This window comes from Oncorhynchus clarkii, chromosome 7, assembly GCF_045791955.1.
Source record: "Oncorhynchus clarkii lewisi isolate Uvic-CL-2024 chromosome 7, UVic_Ocla_1.0, whole genome shotgun sequence".
Taxonomy (NCBI): domain Eukaryota; kingdom Metazoa; phylum Chordata; class Actinopteri; order Salmoniformes; family Salmonidae; genus Oncorhynchus; species Oncorhynchus clarkii.
Genome location: NC_092153.1, coordinates 13,751,314 through 13,764,044, shown reverse-complemented (window position 1 = coordinate 13,764,044; position 12,731 = coordinate 13,751,314). Strand labels below are relative to the sequence as shown.

Below are 12,731 nucleotides of genomic sequence, written 5' to 3'. Positions count from 1 at the left end.
TTTTGTACACCAGCTTCAAAGAGCTGAAAATACAATATTGATTCTCTACACTATACGTGCTTGTTTTGTCGCATAAACTGAAATGAGGAGAACTACTAGAATTTGAGAACCAGGAAATAGCGGTGCAATTTATTCGTAGTGCGTCTTTTGAAAGAGGAATTACAGAGTGAAGGAACGTGTTGCCAATACTAAGCTCACCAAGACATGGCTCTACTCCAGCTTATTCAATGGACTGCAATGTGCAAAGCATTACAGATAGAAATGTAATGCAGAGTAGAGCTCTGAGTTTGTTCTATACACTATATTTCTATCTGCAACACTAAGTGTTCTATCAGATCATATACAGAAATGTATAGTAGATGTATAAACTGTCTTTGTGCACAGCTGTTGTGCACTATTAATGTAGCTATTGTGCATTATAACGGAGAGGAAGGAAACTGCATGGTTAAACAAAGACAGGACATTCCTTATCTTAGCCTGTGGGTGGGACTTCCCCAAACACACCAAACAGCTCCCAGTGCTTCCCTCTGTTGGCCTACTACCTACCTACACATGATGAACTATGTATCAAACTAATTGGCATTTCTCTATAAGCTCACGGTGGTAACCCACTCCCTTTCTGTATCCAATCAGTCACACGTGAACATGCCCTCTATCTCTGGCTGCAGAGAGCGAGAGAGCGAGCCACAGTTTTTGTTCCTTTGCTGTGTGTCATGTTGTTCTCTCTCCATTCTGTATGCTATCTGTGTCCCCATTTCTCTGTAGTGCATAGAAAGCCTCTGGTCTGGTCGTTAGCTAAATGAAGCCAGCATCTTTCCCTGCCGGATAACATTGCTTTAAACTCTATTATAAAATTAATGACTTCATGTTTCTGTCCTACTCTCTGTCCTACTTCTACTCTACACTTTCTCTCTCTCTTCTCCCCCACCACCAACCACACAGACAACCCAGTGTCTCCTAAGTCTGGCACCCTCAAAAACCCTGTGAAAGGCTTTGACACACCAGCTGTCAGCAAGACCTACTATAACCTGGTGAGAACCTACACGACCTACTGCACTGAGATCTGAAATACCACGAGGGTTTTAGAATTGAGGCTTTTGCCTGCCGTGTGTTCGTGTGCAGTAATGTAGGTTGTTTCTTCCGTCTGACTGGCTGCTGGGCCAGCTGTGCCTCAAGGCCCTGTGACTGGCTGTTCTGTTTCTATCTAGTGGTAGCACACTGTCACTATGGTGTGTTGGTGTCTGGGTCAGTGATAGTTCACAGGGACTGTCCTGCTGCCGTGACAGTGATGGGAGCACATTGCAAAGCATCCTGGAGGCCCTCTGTTTATTTTGGTGCTGAGAGAAGAGGAGCAGAGGGAGGGAGATATCAACTATTCAAGACACAGGAGAAACTGTCAGGAGAGGAGAGTAGATCTGAGGAGAGTATATGTATTGTCCCAATGAACAACAATACGTTAAGATCCACATGGAGCAATCTGATAGAAATCAATACATTATGATTTGGGGAAAGAAGTGAATAGTTCAGTACTAGTCTTTATGAAGACTTGAAGGTAACCTCATCACAGTGTTAAGTGATCTTGTGTTACAAGATCCAAATGAGTTTGAGAGTTGAAATATGAGCCCCACGACATCGGGAGTTAAGTTACCTGGCTGTCCGCCATTAGTGGATGTTAGATGGGTTAAAGCCAACTTAAACCCTCCCCCTTTATCCATCCATCTCTGCATCCTTCATAAAGCCTGCTCTGAACCTAGCCAGTAATGACATGGACTGAAGAGGTCAGTATTTGATGAGAAAAGGATAGCAGTGTATTTCTGTCCTCTGCTTTCTCTATCTAATGGGCTCCTCATATGAAAAAAACAAACAAAGTTCTTCAAAAAATGCCGTGAAGAAGACTGGCTTCAGGAAGCAGAATGGGCGGCCTCCCTGGCCCCATTCTGTCAACGGGGGGGGGTTAGGAGGAGAGAGGGTGGGTCTCCTCTGTGGGGGTGTCTGAGTTCAGTATCTCTGTCCGCCTGCCTGTCTGTCTATCCATCCATCAACATCCTCTCCTAACCCCTGTTCTGTCTCTCTCCATCCAGGTGCTCCAGAACATTCTAGAGACCGAGACCGAGTATTCCAAGGAGCTCCAAAGCCTACTGACCTCATACCTGCACTCACTGCAACCCACAGACAAGTGAGTGTGTTCGTGTTCACATGGCTGTGTGTGTATTTGTCAGGTGTGTGTGTGTGTGTGTGTGTGAGGGTCTGATTTGAGCATACTATGAACCTTACTGTACCCCAACCATATCGCTCCAGCTTTCCCCACACCGTCTCCCTCTGTCTCCAGGTTGAGCAGTGCAGACGTCAGTCACATCCTGGGGAATCTGGAGGACATCTCTACCTTCCAGCTGATGTTGGTTCAGTCCTACGAGGAATGTACCAGGTGAGTCCCCGAACACACACACACACACACACCATATGATCAGTCCAGCATTGACCAAATGTATCTCATCAATACATGGATGTACCAAATGGGTGCCCGTAATCATCATGCAAACTTAAAATATGAATCAGCTCTGAAATAGACCACGTCCTGTCTGCCAATAGGATCTAAAGCCACACCTTATATTAGTACATCAACATGATGTTTATACAGGTCACACTGACACCTACTGGTAGACTCTGGTAGTGCTATGGTGGTGAGCACATTGTGTGTGTGTGTAGGCTTCCAGAGAGCCAGCAGAGAGTAGGGGGCTTCTTCCTCAACCTGCTGCCCCAGATGAAGGCTCTCTACATGGCCTACTGCTCCAACCACCCCTCAGCTGTCAACATCCTCACAGAACACAGGTAAGTGTGTGTGCACGTCAAGTAAATGTGTGTGTGCACGCGTGTGTGTAACCAAATCCATCGTGTGATTTTATGACACCGGTTTGACTGTCAAAATGATAGCGAACTATTTTCAGTTACAATATCTGCAAAGTATTTTGTGTGTTTCAGTGAGGAGCTGTGTGTTTCAGTGAGGAGCTGTGTGTTTCAGTGAGGAGCTTTGTGTTTCAGTGAGGAGCTGTGTGTTTCAGTGAGGAGCTGGTGGGTTTCAGTGAGGAGCTGTGTGTTTCAGTGAGGAGCTGGTGGGTTTAGTATGCCGCTGTGTGTTTCAGTGAGGAGCTGGTGGGTTTAGTATGCTGCTGTGTGTTTCAGTGAGGAGCTGTGTGTTTCAGTGAGGAGCTGGGGGAGTTTAGTATGTCACTGTGTGTTTCAGTGAGGAGCTGGTGGGTTTAGTATGCCGCTGTGTGTTTCAGTGAGGACCTGTGTGTTTCAGTGAGGAGCTGTGTGTTTCAGTGAGGAGCTGTGTGTTTCAGTGAGGAGCTGGTGGGTTTAGTATGCCGTTGTGTGTTTCAGTGAGGAGCTGTGTGTTTCAGTGAGGAGCTGTGTGTTTCAGTGCGGAGCTGGTGGGTTTAGTATGCCGCTGTGTGTTTCAGTGAGGAGCTGTGTGTTTCAGTGAGGAGCTGTGTGTTTCAGTGAGGAGCTGTGTGTTTCAGTGAGGAGCTGGTGGGTTTAGTATGCCGCTGTGTGTTTCAGTGAGGAGCTGTGTGTTTCAGTGAGAAGCTGGGGGAGTTTAGTATGTCGCTGTGTGTTTCAGTGAGGAGCTGTGTTTTTCAGAGAGGAGCTGGGGGAGTTTAGGATGTCGCTGTGTGTTTCAGTGAGGAGCTGGTGGGTTTAGTATGCCGCTGTGTGTTTCAGTGAGGAGCTGTGTGTTTCAGTGCGGAGCTGGTGGGTTTAGTATGCCTCTGTGTGTTTCAGTGAGGAGCTGTGTGTTTCAGTGAGGAGCTGGTGGGTTTAGTATGCCGTTGTGTGTTTCAGTGAGGAGCTGTGTGTTTCAGTGAGGAGCTGTGTGTTTCAGTGCGGAGCTGGTGGGTTTAGTATGCCGCTGTGTGTTTCAGTGAGGAGCTGTGTGTTTCAGTGAGGATCTGTGTGTTTCAGTGAGGAGCTGTGTGTTTCAGTGAGGAGCTGGTGGGTTTAGTATGCCGCTGTGTGTTTCAGTGAGGAGCTGTGTGTTTCAGTGAGAAGCTGGGGGAGTTTAGTATGTCGCTGTGTGTTTCAGTGAGGAGCTGTGTTTTTCAGAGAGGAGCTGGGGGAGTTTAGTATGTCGCTGTGTGTTTCAGTGAGGAGCTGGTGGGTTTAGTATGCCGCTGTGTGTTTCAGTGAGGAGCTGTGTGTTTCAGTGAGGAGCTGGGGGAGTTTAGTATGTCACTGTGTGTTTCAGTGAGGAGCTGGGAGAGTTTAGTATGTCGCTCGCTGTGTGTTTCGGTGAGGAGCTGGGAGAGTTTAGTATGTCGCTCGCTGTGTGTTTCGGTGAGGAGCTGGGAGAGTTTAGTATGTCGCTGTGTGTTTCAGTGAGGAGCTGTGTGTTTCAGTGAGGAGCTGTGTGTTTCAGTGAGGAGCTGTGTGTTTCAGTGAGGAGCTGTGTGTTTCAGTGAGGAGCTGGTGGGTTTAGTATGCCGCTGTGTTTCAGTGAGGAGCTGTGTGTTTCAGTGAGGAGCTGTGTGTTTCAGTGAGGAGCTGTGTGTTTCAGTGAGGAGCTGGTGTGTTTCAGTGAGGAGCTGTGTGTTTTCAGTGAGGAGCTGTGTGTTTCAGTGAGGAGCTGGTGGGTTTAGTATGCCGCTGTGTGTTTCAGTGAGGAGCTGTGTGTTTCAGTGAGGAGCTGTGTGTTTCAGTGAGGAGCTGGTGGGTTTAGTATGCCGCTGTGTGTTTCAGTGAGGAGCTGTGTGTTTCAGTGAGGAGCTGTGTGTTTCAGTGAGGAGCTGTGTGTTTCAGTGAGGAGCTGTGTGTTTCAGTGAGGAGCTGGGGGAGTTTAGTATGTCGCTCGCTGTGTGTTTCGGTGAGGAGCTGGGTGAGTTTAGTATGTCGCTGTGTGTTTCGGTGAGGAGCTGTGTGTTTCAGTGAGGAGCTGGTGGGTTTAGTATGCCGCTGTGTGTTTCAGTGAGGAGCTGTGTGTTTTCAGTGAGGAGCTAGTGGGTTTAGTATGCAGCTGTGTGTTTCAGTGAGGAGCTGTGTGTTTCAGTGAGGAGCTGTGTGTTTCAGTGAGGAGCTGGTGGGTTTAGTTTGCCGCTGTGTGTTTCAGTGAGGAGCTGTGTGTTTCAGTGAGGAGCTGGTGGGTTTAGTATGCAGCTGTGTGTTTCAGTGAGGAGCTGTGTGTTTCAGTGAGGAGCTGTGTGTTTCAGTGAGGAGCTGGTGGGTTTAGTATGCCGCTGTGTGTTTCAGTTAGGAGCTGTGTGTTTCAGTGAGGAGCTGTGTGTTTCAGTGAGGAGCTGTGTGTTTCAGTGAGGAGCTGTGTGTTTCAGTGAGGAGCTTTGTGTTTCAGTGAGGAGCTGGTGGGTTTAGTATGCCACTGTGTGTTTCAGTGAGGAGCTGTGTGTTTCAGTGAGGAGCTGTGTGTTTCAGTGAGGAGCTGGTGGGTTTAGTATGCCGCTGTGTGTTTCAGTGAGGAGTTGTGTGTTTCAGTGAGGAGCTGTGTGTTTCAGTGAGGAGCTGTGTGTTTCAGTGAGGAGCTGGTGGGTTTAGTATGCCGCTGTGTTTCAGTGAGGAGCTGTGTGTTTCAGTGAGGAGCTGGGGGAGTTTAGTATGTCGCTGTGTGTTTCAGTGAGGAGCTGTGTGTTTCAGAGAGGAGCTGGGGGATTTTAGTATGTCGCTGTGTGTTTCAGTGAGGAGCTGGTGGGTTTAGTATGCCGCTGTGTGTTTCAGTGAGGAGCTGTGTTTTTCAGAGAGGAGCTGGGGGAGTTTAGTATGTCGCTGTGTGTTTCAGTGAGGAGCTGGGAGAGTTTAGTATGTCGCTCGCTGTGTGTTTCGGTGAGGAGCTGGGAGAGTTTAGTATGTCGCTGTGTGTTTCGGTGAGGAGCTGTGTGTTTCAGTGAGGAGCTGGTGGGTTTCGTATGCCGCTGTGTGTTTTCAGTGAGGAGCTGTGTGTTTTCAGTGAGGAGCTGTGTGTTTCAGCGAGGAGCTGTGTGTTTCAGTGAGGAGCTGTGTGTTTCAGTGAGGAGCTGGTGGGTTTAGTATGCCGCTGTGTGTTTCAGTGAGGAGCTGTGTGTTTCAGTGAGGAGCTGTGTGTTTCAGTGAGGAGCTGGTGGGTTTAGTATGCCGCTGTGTGTTTCAGTGAGGAGCTGTGTGTTTCAGTGAGGAGCTGTGTGTTTCAGTGAGGAGCTGTGTGTTTCAGAGAGGAGCTGGGGGAGTTTAGTATGTCGCTGTGTGTTTCAGTGAGGAGCTGGTGGGTTTAGTATGCCGCTCTGTGTTTCAGTGAGGAGCTGTGTGTTTTAGTGAGGAGCTGGGGGAGTTTAGTATGTCGCTGTTTGTTTCAGTGAGGAGCTGGTGGGTTTAGTATGCCGCTGTGTGTTTCAGTGAGGAGCTGTGTGTTTCAGAGAGGAGCTGGGGGAGTTTAGTATGTCGCTCGCTGTGTGTTTCGGTGAGGAGCTGGGAGAGTTTAGTATGTCGCTGTGTGTTTCAGTGAGGAGCTGTGTGTTTCAGTGAGGAGCTGTGTGTTTCAGTGAGGAGCTGTGTGTTTCAGTGAGGAGCTGGTGGGTTTAGTATGCCGCTGTGTTTCAGTGAGGAGCTGTGTGTTTCAGTGAGGAGCTGTGTGTTTCAGTGAGGAGCTGTGTGTTTCAGTGAGGAGCTGGTGGGTTTAGTATGCCGCTGTGTGTTTCAGTGAGGAGCTGTGTGTTTTCAGTGAGGAGCTGTGTGTTTTCAGTGAGGAGCTGTGTGTTTCAGTGAGGAGCTGTGTGTTTCAGTGAGGAGCTGTGTGTTTCAGTGAGGAGCTGTGTGTTTCAGTGAGGAGCTGGTGGGTTTAGTATGCCGCTGTGTGTTTCAGTGAGGAGCTGTGTGTTTCAGTGAGGAGCTGTGTGTTTCAGTGAGGAGCTGGTGGGTTTAGTATGCCGCTGTGTGTTTCAGTGAGGAGCTGTGTGTTTCAGTGAGGAGCTGTGTGTTTCAGTGAGGAGCTGTGTGTTTCAGAGAGGAGCTGGGGGAGTTTAGTATGTCGCTGTGTGTTTCAGTGAGGAGCTGGTGGGTTTAGTATGCCGCTGTGTGTTTCAGTGAGGAGCTGTGTGTTTCAGAGAGGAGCTGGGGGAGTTTAGTATGTCACTGTGTGTTTCAGTGAGGAGCTGGGAGAGTTTAGTATGTCGCTCGCTGTGTGTTTCGGTGAGGAGCTGGGAGAGTTTAGTATGTCGCTGTGTGTTTCGGTGAGGAGCTGTGTGTTTCAGTGAGGAGCTGGTGGGTTTAGTATGCCGCTGTGTGTTTCAGTGAGGAGCTGTGTGTTTCAGTGAGGAGCTGTGTGTTTTCAGTGAGGAGCTAGTGGGTTTAGTATGCCGCTGTGTGTTTCAGTTAGGAGCTGTGTGTTTCAGTGAGGAGCTGTGTGTTTCAGTGAGGAGCTGTGTGTTTCAGTGAGGAGCTGTGTGTTTCAGTGAGGAGCTGGTGGGTTTAGTATGCCACTGTGTGTTTCAGTGAGGAGCTGTGTGTTTCAGTGAGGAGCTGGTGGGTTTAGTATGCCGCTGTGTGTTTCAGTGAGGAGTTGTGTGTTTCAGTGAGGAGCTGTGTGTTTCAGTGAGGAGCTGTGTGTTTCAGTGAGGAGCTGGTGGGTTTAGTATGCCGCTGTGTGTTTCAGTGAGGAGCTGTGTGTTTCAGTGAGGAGCTGGGGGAGTTTAGTATGTCGCTGTGTGTTTCAGTGAGGAGCTGTGTGTTTCAGAGAGGAGCTGGGGGAGTTTAGTATGTCGCTGTGTGTTTCAGTGAGGAGCTGTGTGTTTCAGTGAGGAGCTGTGTGTTTCAGTGAGGAGCTGGTGGGTTTAGTTTGCCGCTGTGTGTTTCAGTGAGGAGCTGTGTGTTTCAGTGAGGAGCTGGTGGGTTTAGTATGCAGCTGTGTGTTTCAGTGAGGAGCTGTGTGTTTCAGTGAGGAGCTGTGTGTTTCAGTGAGGAGCTGGTGGGTTTAGTATGCCGCTGTGTGTTTCAGTTAGGAGCTGTGTGTTTCAGTGAGGAGCTGTGTGTTTCAGTGAGGAGCTGTGTGTTTCAGTGAGGAGCTGTGTGTTTCAGTGAGGAGCTTTGTGTTTCAGTGAGGAGCTGGTGGGTTTAGTATGCCACTGTGTGTTTCAGTGAGGAGCTGTGTGTTTCAGTGAGGAGCTGTGTGTTTCAGTGAGGAGCTGTGTGTTTCAGTGAGGAGCTGGTGGGTTTAGTATGCCGCTGTGTGTTTCAGTGAGGAGTTGTGTGTTTCAGTGAGGAGCTGTGTGTTTCAGTGAGGAGCTGTGTGTTTCAGTGAGGAGCTGGTGGGTTTAGTATGCCGCTGTGTGTTTCAGTGAGGAGCTGTGTGTTTCAGTGAGGAGCTGGGGGAGTTTAGTATGTCGCTGTGTGTTTCAGTGAGGAGCTGTGTGTTTCAGAGAGGAGCTGGGGGATTTTAGTATGTCGCTGTGTGTTTCAGTGAGGAGCTGGTGGGTTTAGTATGCCGCTGTGTGTTTCAGTGAGGAGCTGTGTTTTTCAGAGAGGAGCTGGGGGAGTTTAGTATGTCGCTGTGTGTTTCAGTGAGGAGCTGGGAGAGTTTAGTATGTCGCTCGCTGTGTGTTTCGGTGAGGAGCTGGGAGAGTTTAGTATGTCGCTGTGTGTTTCGGTGAGGAGCTGTGTGTTTCAGTGAGGAGCTGGTGGGTTTCGTATGCCGCTGTGTGTTTTCAGTGAGGAGCTGTGTGTTTTCAGTGAGGAGCTGTGTGTTTCAGCGAGGAGCTGTGTGTTTCAGTGAGGAGCTGTGTGTTTCAGTGAGGAGCTGGTGGGTTTAGTATGCCGCTGTGTGTTTCAGTGAGGAGCTGTGTGTTTCAGTGAGGAGCTGTGTGTTTCAGTGAGGAGCTGGTGGGTTTAGTATGCCGCTGTGTGTTTCAGTGAGGAGCTGTGTGTTTCAGTGAGGAGCTGTGTGTTTCAGTGAGGAGCTGTGTGTTTCAGAGAGGAGCTGGGGGAGTTTAGTATGTCGCTGTGTGTTTCAGTGAGGAGCTGGTGGGTTTAGTATGCCGCTCTGTGTTTCAGTGAGGAGCTGTGTGTTTTAGTGAGGAGCTGGGGGAGTTTAGTATGTCGCTGTTTGTTTCAGTGAGGAGCTGGTGGGTTTAGTATGCCGCTGTGTGTTTCAGTGAGGAGCTGTGTGTTTCAGAGAGGAGCTGGGGGAGTTTAGTATGTCGCTCGCTGTGTGTTTCGGTGAGGAGCTGGGAGAGTTTAGTATGTCGCTGTGTGTTTCAGTGAGGAGCTGTGTGTTTCAGTGAGGAGCTGTGTGTTTCAGTGAGGAGCTGTGTGTTTCAGTGAGGAGCTGGTGGGTTTAGTATGCCGCTGTGTTTCAGTGAGGAGCTGTGTGTTTCAGTGAGGAGCTGTGTGTTTCAGTGAGGAGCTGTGTGTTTCAGTGAGGAGCTGGTGGGTTTAGTATGCCGCTGTGTGTTTCAGTGAGGAGCTGTGTGTTTTCAGTGAGGAGCTGTGTGTTTTCAGTGAGGAGCTGTGTGTTTCAGTGAGGAGCTGTGTGTTTCAGTGAGGAGCTGTGTGTTTCAGTGAGGAGCTGTGTGTTTCAGTGAGGAGCTGGTGGGTTTAGTATGCCGCTGTGTGTTTCAGTGAGGAGCTGTGTGTTTCAGTGAGGAGCTGTGTGTTTCAGTGAGGAGCTGGTGGGTTTAGTATGCCGCTGTGTGTTTCAGTGAGGAGCTGTGTGTTTCAGTGAGGAGCTGTGTGTTTCAGTGAGGAGCTGTGTGTTTCAGAGAGGAGCTGGGGGAGTTTAGTATGTCGCTGTGTGTTTCAGTGAGGAGCTGGTGGGTTTAGTATGCCGCTGTGTGTTTCAGTGAGGAGCTGTGTGTTTCAGAGAGGAGCTGGGGGAGTTTAGTATGTCACTGTGTGTTTCAGTGAGGAGCTGGGAGAGTTTAGTATGTCGCTCGCTGTGTGTTTCGGTGAGGAGCTGGGAGAGTTTAGTATGTCGCTGTGTGTTTCGGTGAGGAGCTGTGTGTTTCAGTGAGGAGCTGGTGGGTTTAGTATGCCGCTGTGTGTTTCAGTGAGGAGCTGTGTGTTTCAGTGAGGAGCTGTGTGTTTTCAGTGAGGAGCTAGTGGGTTTAGTATGCCGCTGTGTGTTTCAGTTAGGAGCTGTGTGTTTCAGTGAGGAGCTGTGTGTTTCAGTGAGGAGCTGTGTGTTTCAGTGAGGAGCTGTGTGTTTCAGTGAGGAGCTGGTGGGTTTAGTATGCCACTGTGTGTTTCAGTGAGGAGCTGTGTGTTTCAGTGAGGAGCTGGTGGGTTTAGTATGCCGCTGTGTGTTTCAGTGAGGAGTTGTGTGTTTCAGTGAGGAGCTGTGTGTTTCAGTGAGGAGCTGTGTGTTTCAGTGAGGAGCTGGTGGGTTTAGTATGCCGCTGTGTGTTTCAGTGAGGAGCTGTGTGTTTCAGTGAGGAGCTGGGGGAGTTTAGTATGTCGCTGTGTGTTTCAGTGAGGAGCTGTGTGTTTCAGAGAGGAGCTGGGGGAGTTTAGTATGTCGCTGTGTGTTTCAGTGAGGAGCTGGTGGGTTTAGTATGCCGCTGTGTGTTTCAGTGAGGAGCTGTGTTTTTCAGAGAGGAGCTGGGCGAGTTTAGTATGTCGCTGTGTGTTTCAGTGAGGAGCTGGGAGAGTTTAGTATGTCGCTCGCTGTGTGTTTCGGTGAGGAGCTGGGAGAGTTTAGTATGTCGCTGTGTGTTTCGGTGAGGAGCTGTGTGTTTCAGTGAGGAGCTGTGTGTTTCAGTGAGGAGCTGTGTGTTTCAGTGAGGAGCTGTGTGTTTCAGTGAGGAGCTGGTGGGTTTAGTATGCCGCTGTGTGTTTCAGTGAGGAGCTGTGTGTTTCAGTGAGGAGCTGTGTGTTTCAGAGAGGAGCTGGGGGAGTTTAGTATGTCGCTGTGTGTTTCAGTGAGGAGCTGGTGGGTTTAGTATGCCGCTCTGTGTTTCAGTGAGGAGCTGTGTGTTTTAGTGAGGAGCTGGGGGAGTTTAGTATGTCGCTGTTTGTTTCAGTGAGGAGCTGGTGGGTTTAGTATGCCGCTGTGTGTTTCAGTGAGGAGCTGTGTGTTTCAGTGAGGAGCTGTGTGTTTCAGTGAGGAGCTGTGTGTTTCAGTGAGGAGCTGTGTGTTTCAGTGAGGAGCTGGTGGGTTTAGTATGCCGCTGTGTGTTTCAGTGAGGAGCTGTGTGTTTTCAGTGAGGAGCTGTGTGTTTCAGTGAGGAGCTGTGTGTTTCAGTGAGGAGCTGTGTGTTTCAGTGAGGAGCTGGTGGGTTTAGTATGCCGCTGTGTGTTTCAGTGAGGAGCTGTGTGTTTCAGTGAGGAGCTGTGTTTCAGTGAGGAGCTGGTGGGTTTAGTATGCCGCTGTGTGTTTCAGTGAGGAGCTGTGTGTTTCAGTGAGGAGCTGTGTGTTTCAGTGAGGAGCTGTGTGTTTCAGTGAGGAGCTGTGTGTTTCAGAGAGGAGCTGGGGGAGTTTAGTATGTCGCTGTGTGTTTCAGTGAGGAGCTGGTGGGTTTAGTATGCCGCTGTGTGTTTCAGTGAGGAGCTGTGTGTTTCAGAGAGGAGCTGGGGGAGTTTAGTATGTCACTGTGTGTTTCAGTGAGGAGCTGGGAGAGTTTAGTATGTCGCTCGCTGTGTGTTTCGGTGAGGAGCTGGGAGAGTTTAGTATGTCGCTGTGTGTTTCGGTGAGGAGCTGTGCGTTTCAGTGAGGAGCTGGTGGGTTTAGTATGCCGCTGTGTGTTTCAGTGAGGAGCTGTGTGTTTCAGTGAGGAGCTGTGTGTTTTCAGTGAGGAGCTAGTGGGTTTAGTATGCAGCTGTGTGTTTCAGTGAGGAGCTGTGTGTTTCAGTGAGGAGCTGTGTGTTTCAGTGAGGAGCTGTGTGTTTCAGTGAGGAGCTGGTGGGTTTAGTTTGCCGCTGTGTGTTTCAGTGAGGAGCTGTGTGTTTCAGTGAGGAGCTGGTGGGTTTAGTATGCAGCTGTGTGTTTCAGTGAGGAGCTGTGTGTTTCAGTGAGGAGCTGTGTGTTTCAGTGAGGAGCTGGTGGGTTTAGTATGCCGCTGTGTGTTTCAGTTAGGAGCTGTGTGTTTCAGTGAGGAGCTGTGTGTTTCAGTGAGGAGCTGTGTGTTTCAGTGAGGAGCTGTGTGTTTCAGTGAGGAGCTGTGTGTTTCAGTCAGGAGCTGGTGGGTTTAGTATGCCACTGTGTGTTTCAGTGAGGAGCTGTGTGTTTCAGTGAGGAGCTGTGTGTTTCAGTGAGGAGCTGTGTGTTTCAGTGAGGAGCTGGTGGGTTTAGTATGCCGCTGTGTGTTTCAGTGAGGAGCTGTGTGTTTCAGTGAGGAGCTGGGGGAGTTTAGTATGTCGCTGTGTGTTTCAGTGAGGAGCTGTGTGTTTCAGAGAGGAGCTGGGGGAGTTTAGTATGTCGCTGTGTGTTTCAGTGAGGAGCTGGTGGGTTTAGTATGCCGCTGTGTGTTTCAGTGAGGAGCTGTGTGTTTCAGTGAGGAGCTGTGTGTTTCAGTGAGGAGCTGTGTGTTTCAGTGAGGAGCTGTGTGTTTCAGTGAGGAGCTGGGGGAGTTTAGTATGTCGCTGTGTGTTTCAGTGAGGAGCTGGTGGGTTTAGTATGCCGCTGTGTGTTTCAGTGAGGAGCTGTGTGTTTCAGAGAGGAGCTGGGGGAGTTTAGTATGTCACTGTGTGTTTCAGTGAGGAGCTGGGAGAGTTTAGTATGTCGCTCGCTGTGTGTTTCGGTGAGGAGCTGGGAGAGTTTAGTA

At 49.5% G+C, this 12,731-nt stretch overlaps 1 protein-coding gene across 2 annotated transcripts in view; it reads left to right on the top strand.

Annotated features, from left to right (window-relative positions):
• The window catches only part of LOC139412920 (rho guanine nucleotide exchange factor 7-like), a 41,812-nt gene that overhangs the window by 7,989 nt on the left and 21,092 nt on the right, over nucleotides 1–12,731 (top strand). For both annotated transcript variants that reach the window (XM_071159794.1, XM_071159793.1), the window contains exons 6-9: nucleotides 943–1,031; nucleotides 2,082–2,176; nucleotides 2,330–2,425; nucleotides 2,707–2,829. In XM_071159794.1, the coding sequence (XP_071015895.1) occupies nucleotides 943–1,031; nucleotides 2,082–2,176; nucleotides 2,330–2,425; nucleotides 2,707–2,829 (403 nt within the window). The remainder of the gene's footprint in view (nucleotides 1–942; nucleotides 1,032–2,081; nucleotides 2,177–2,329; nucleotides 2,426–2,706; nucleotides 2,830–12,731) is intronic.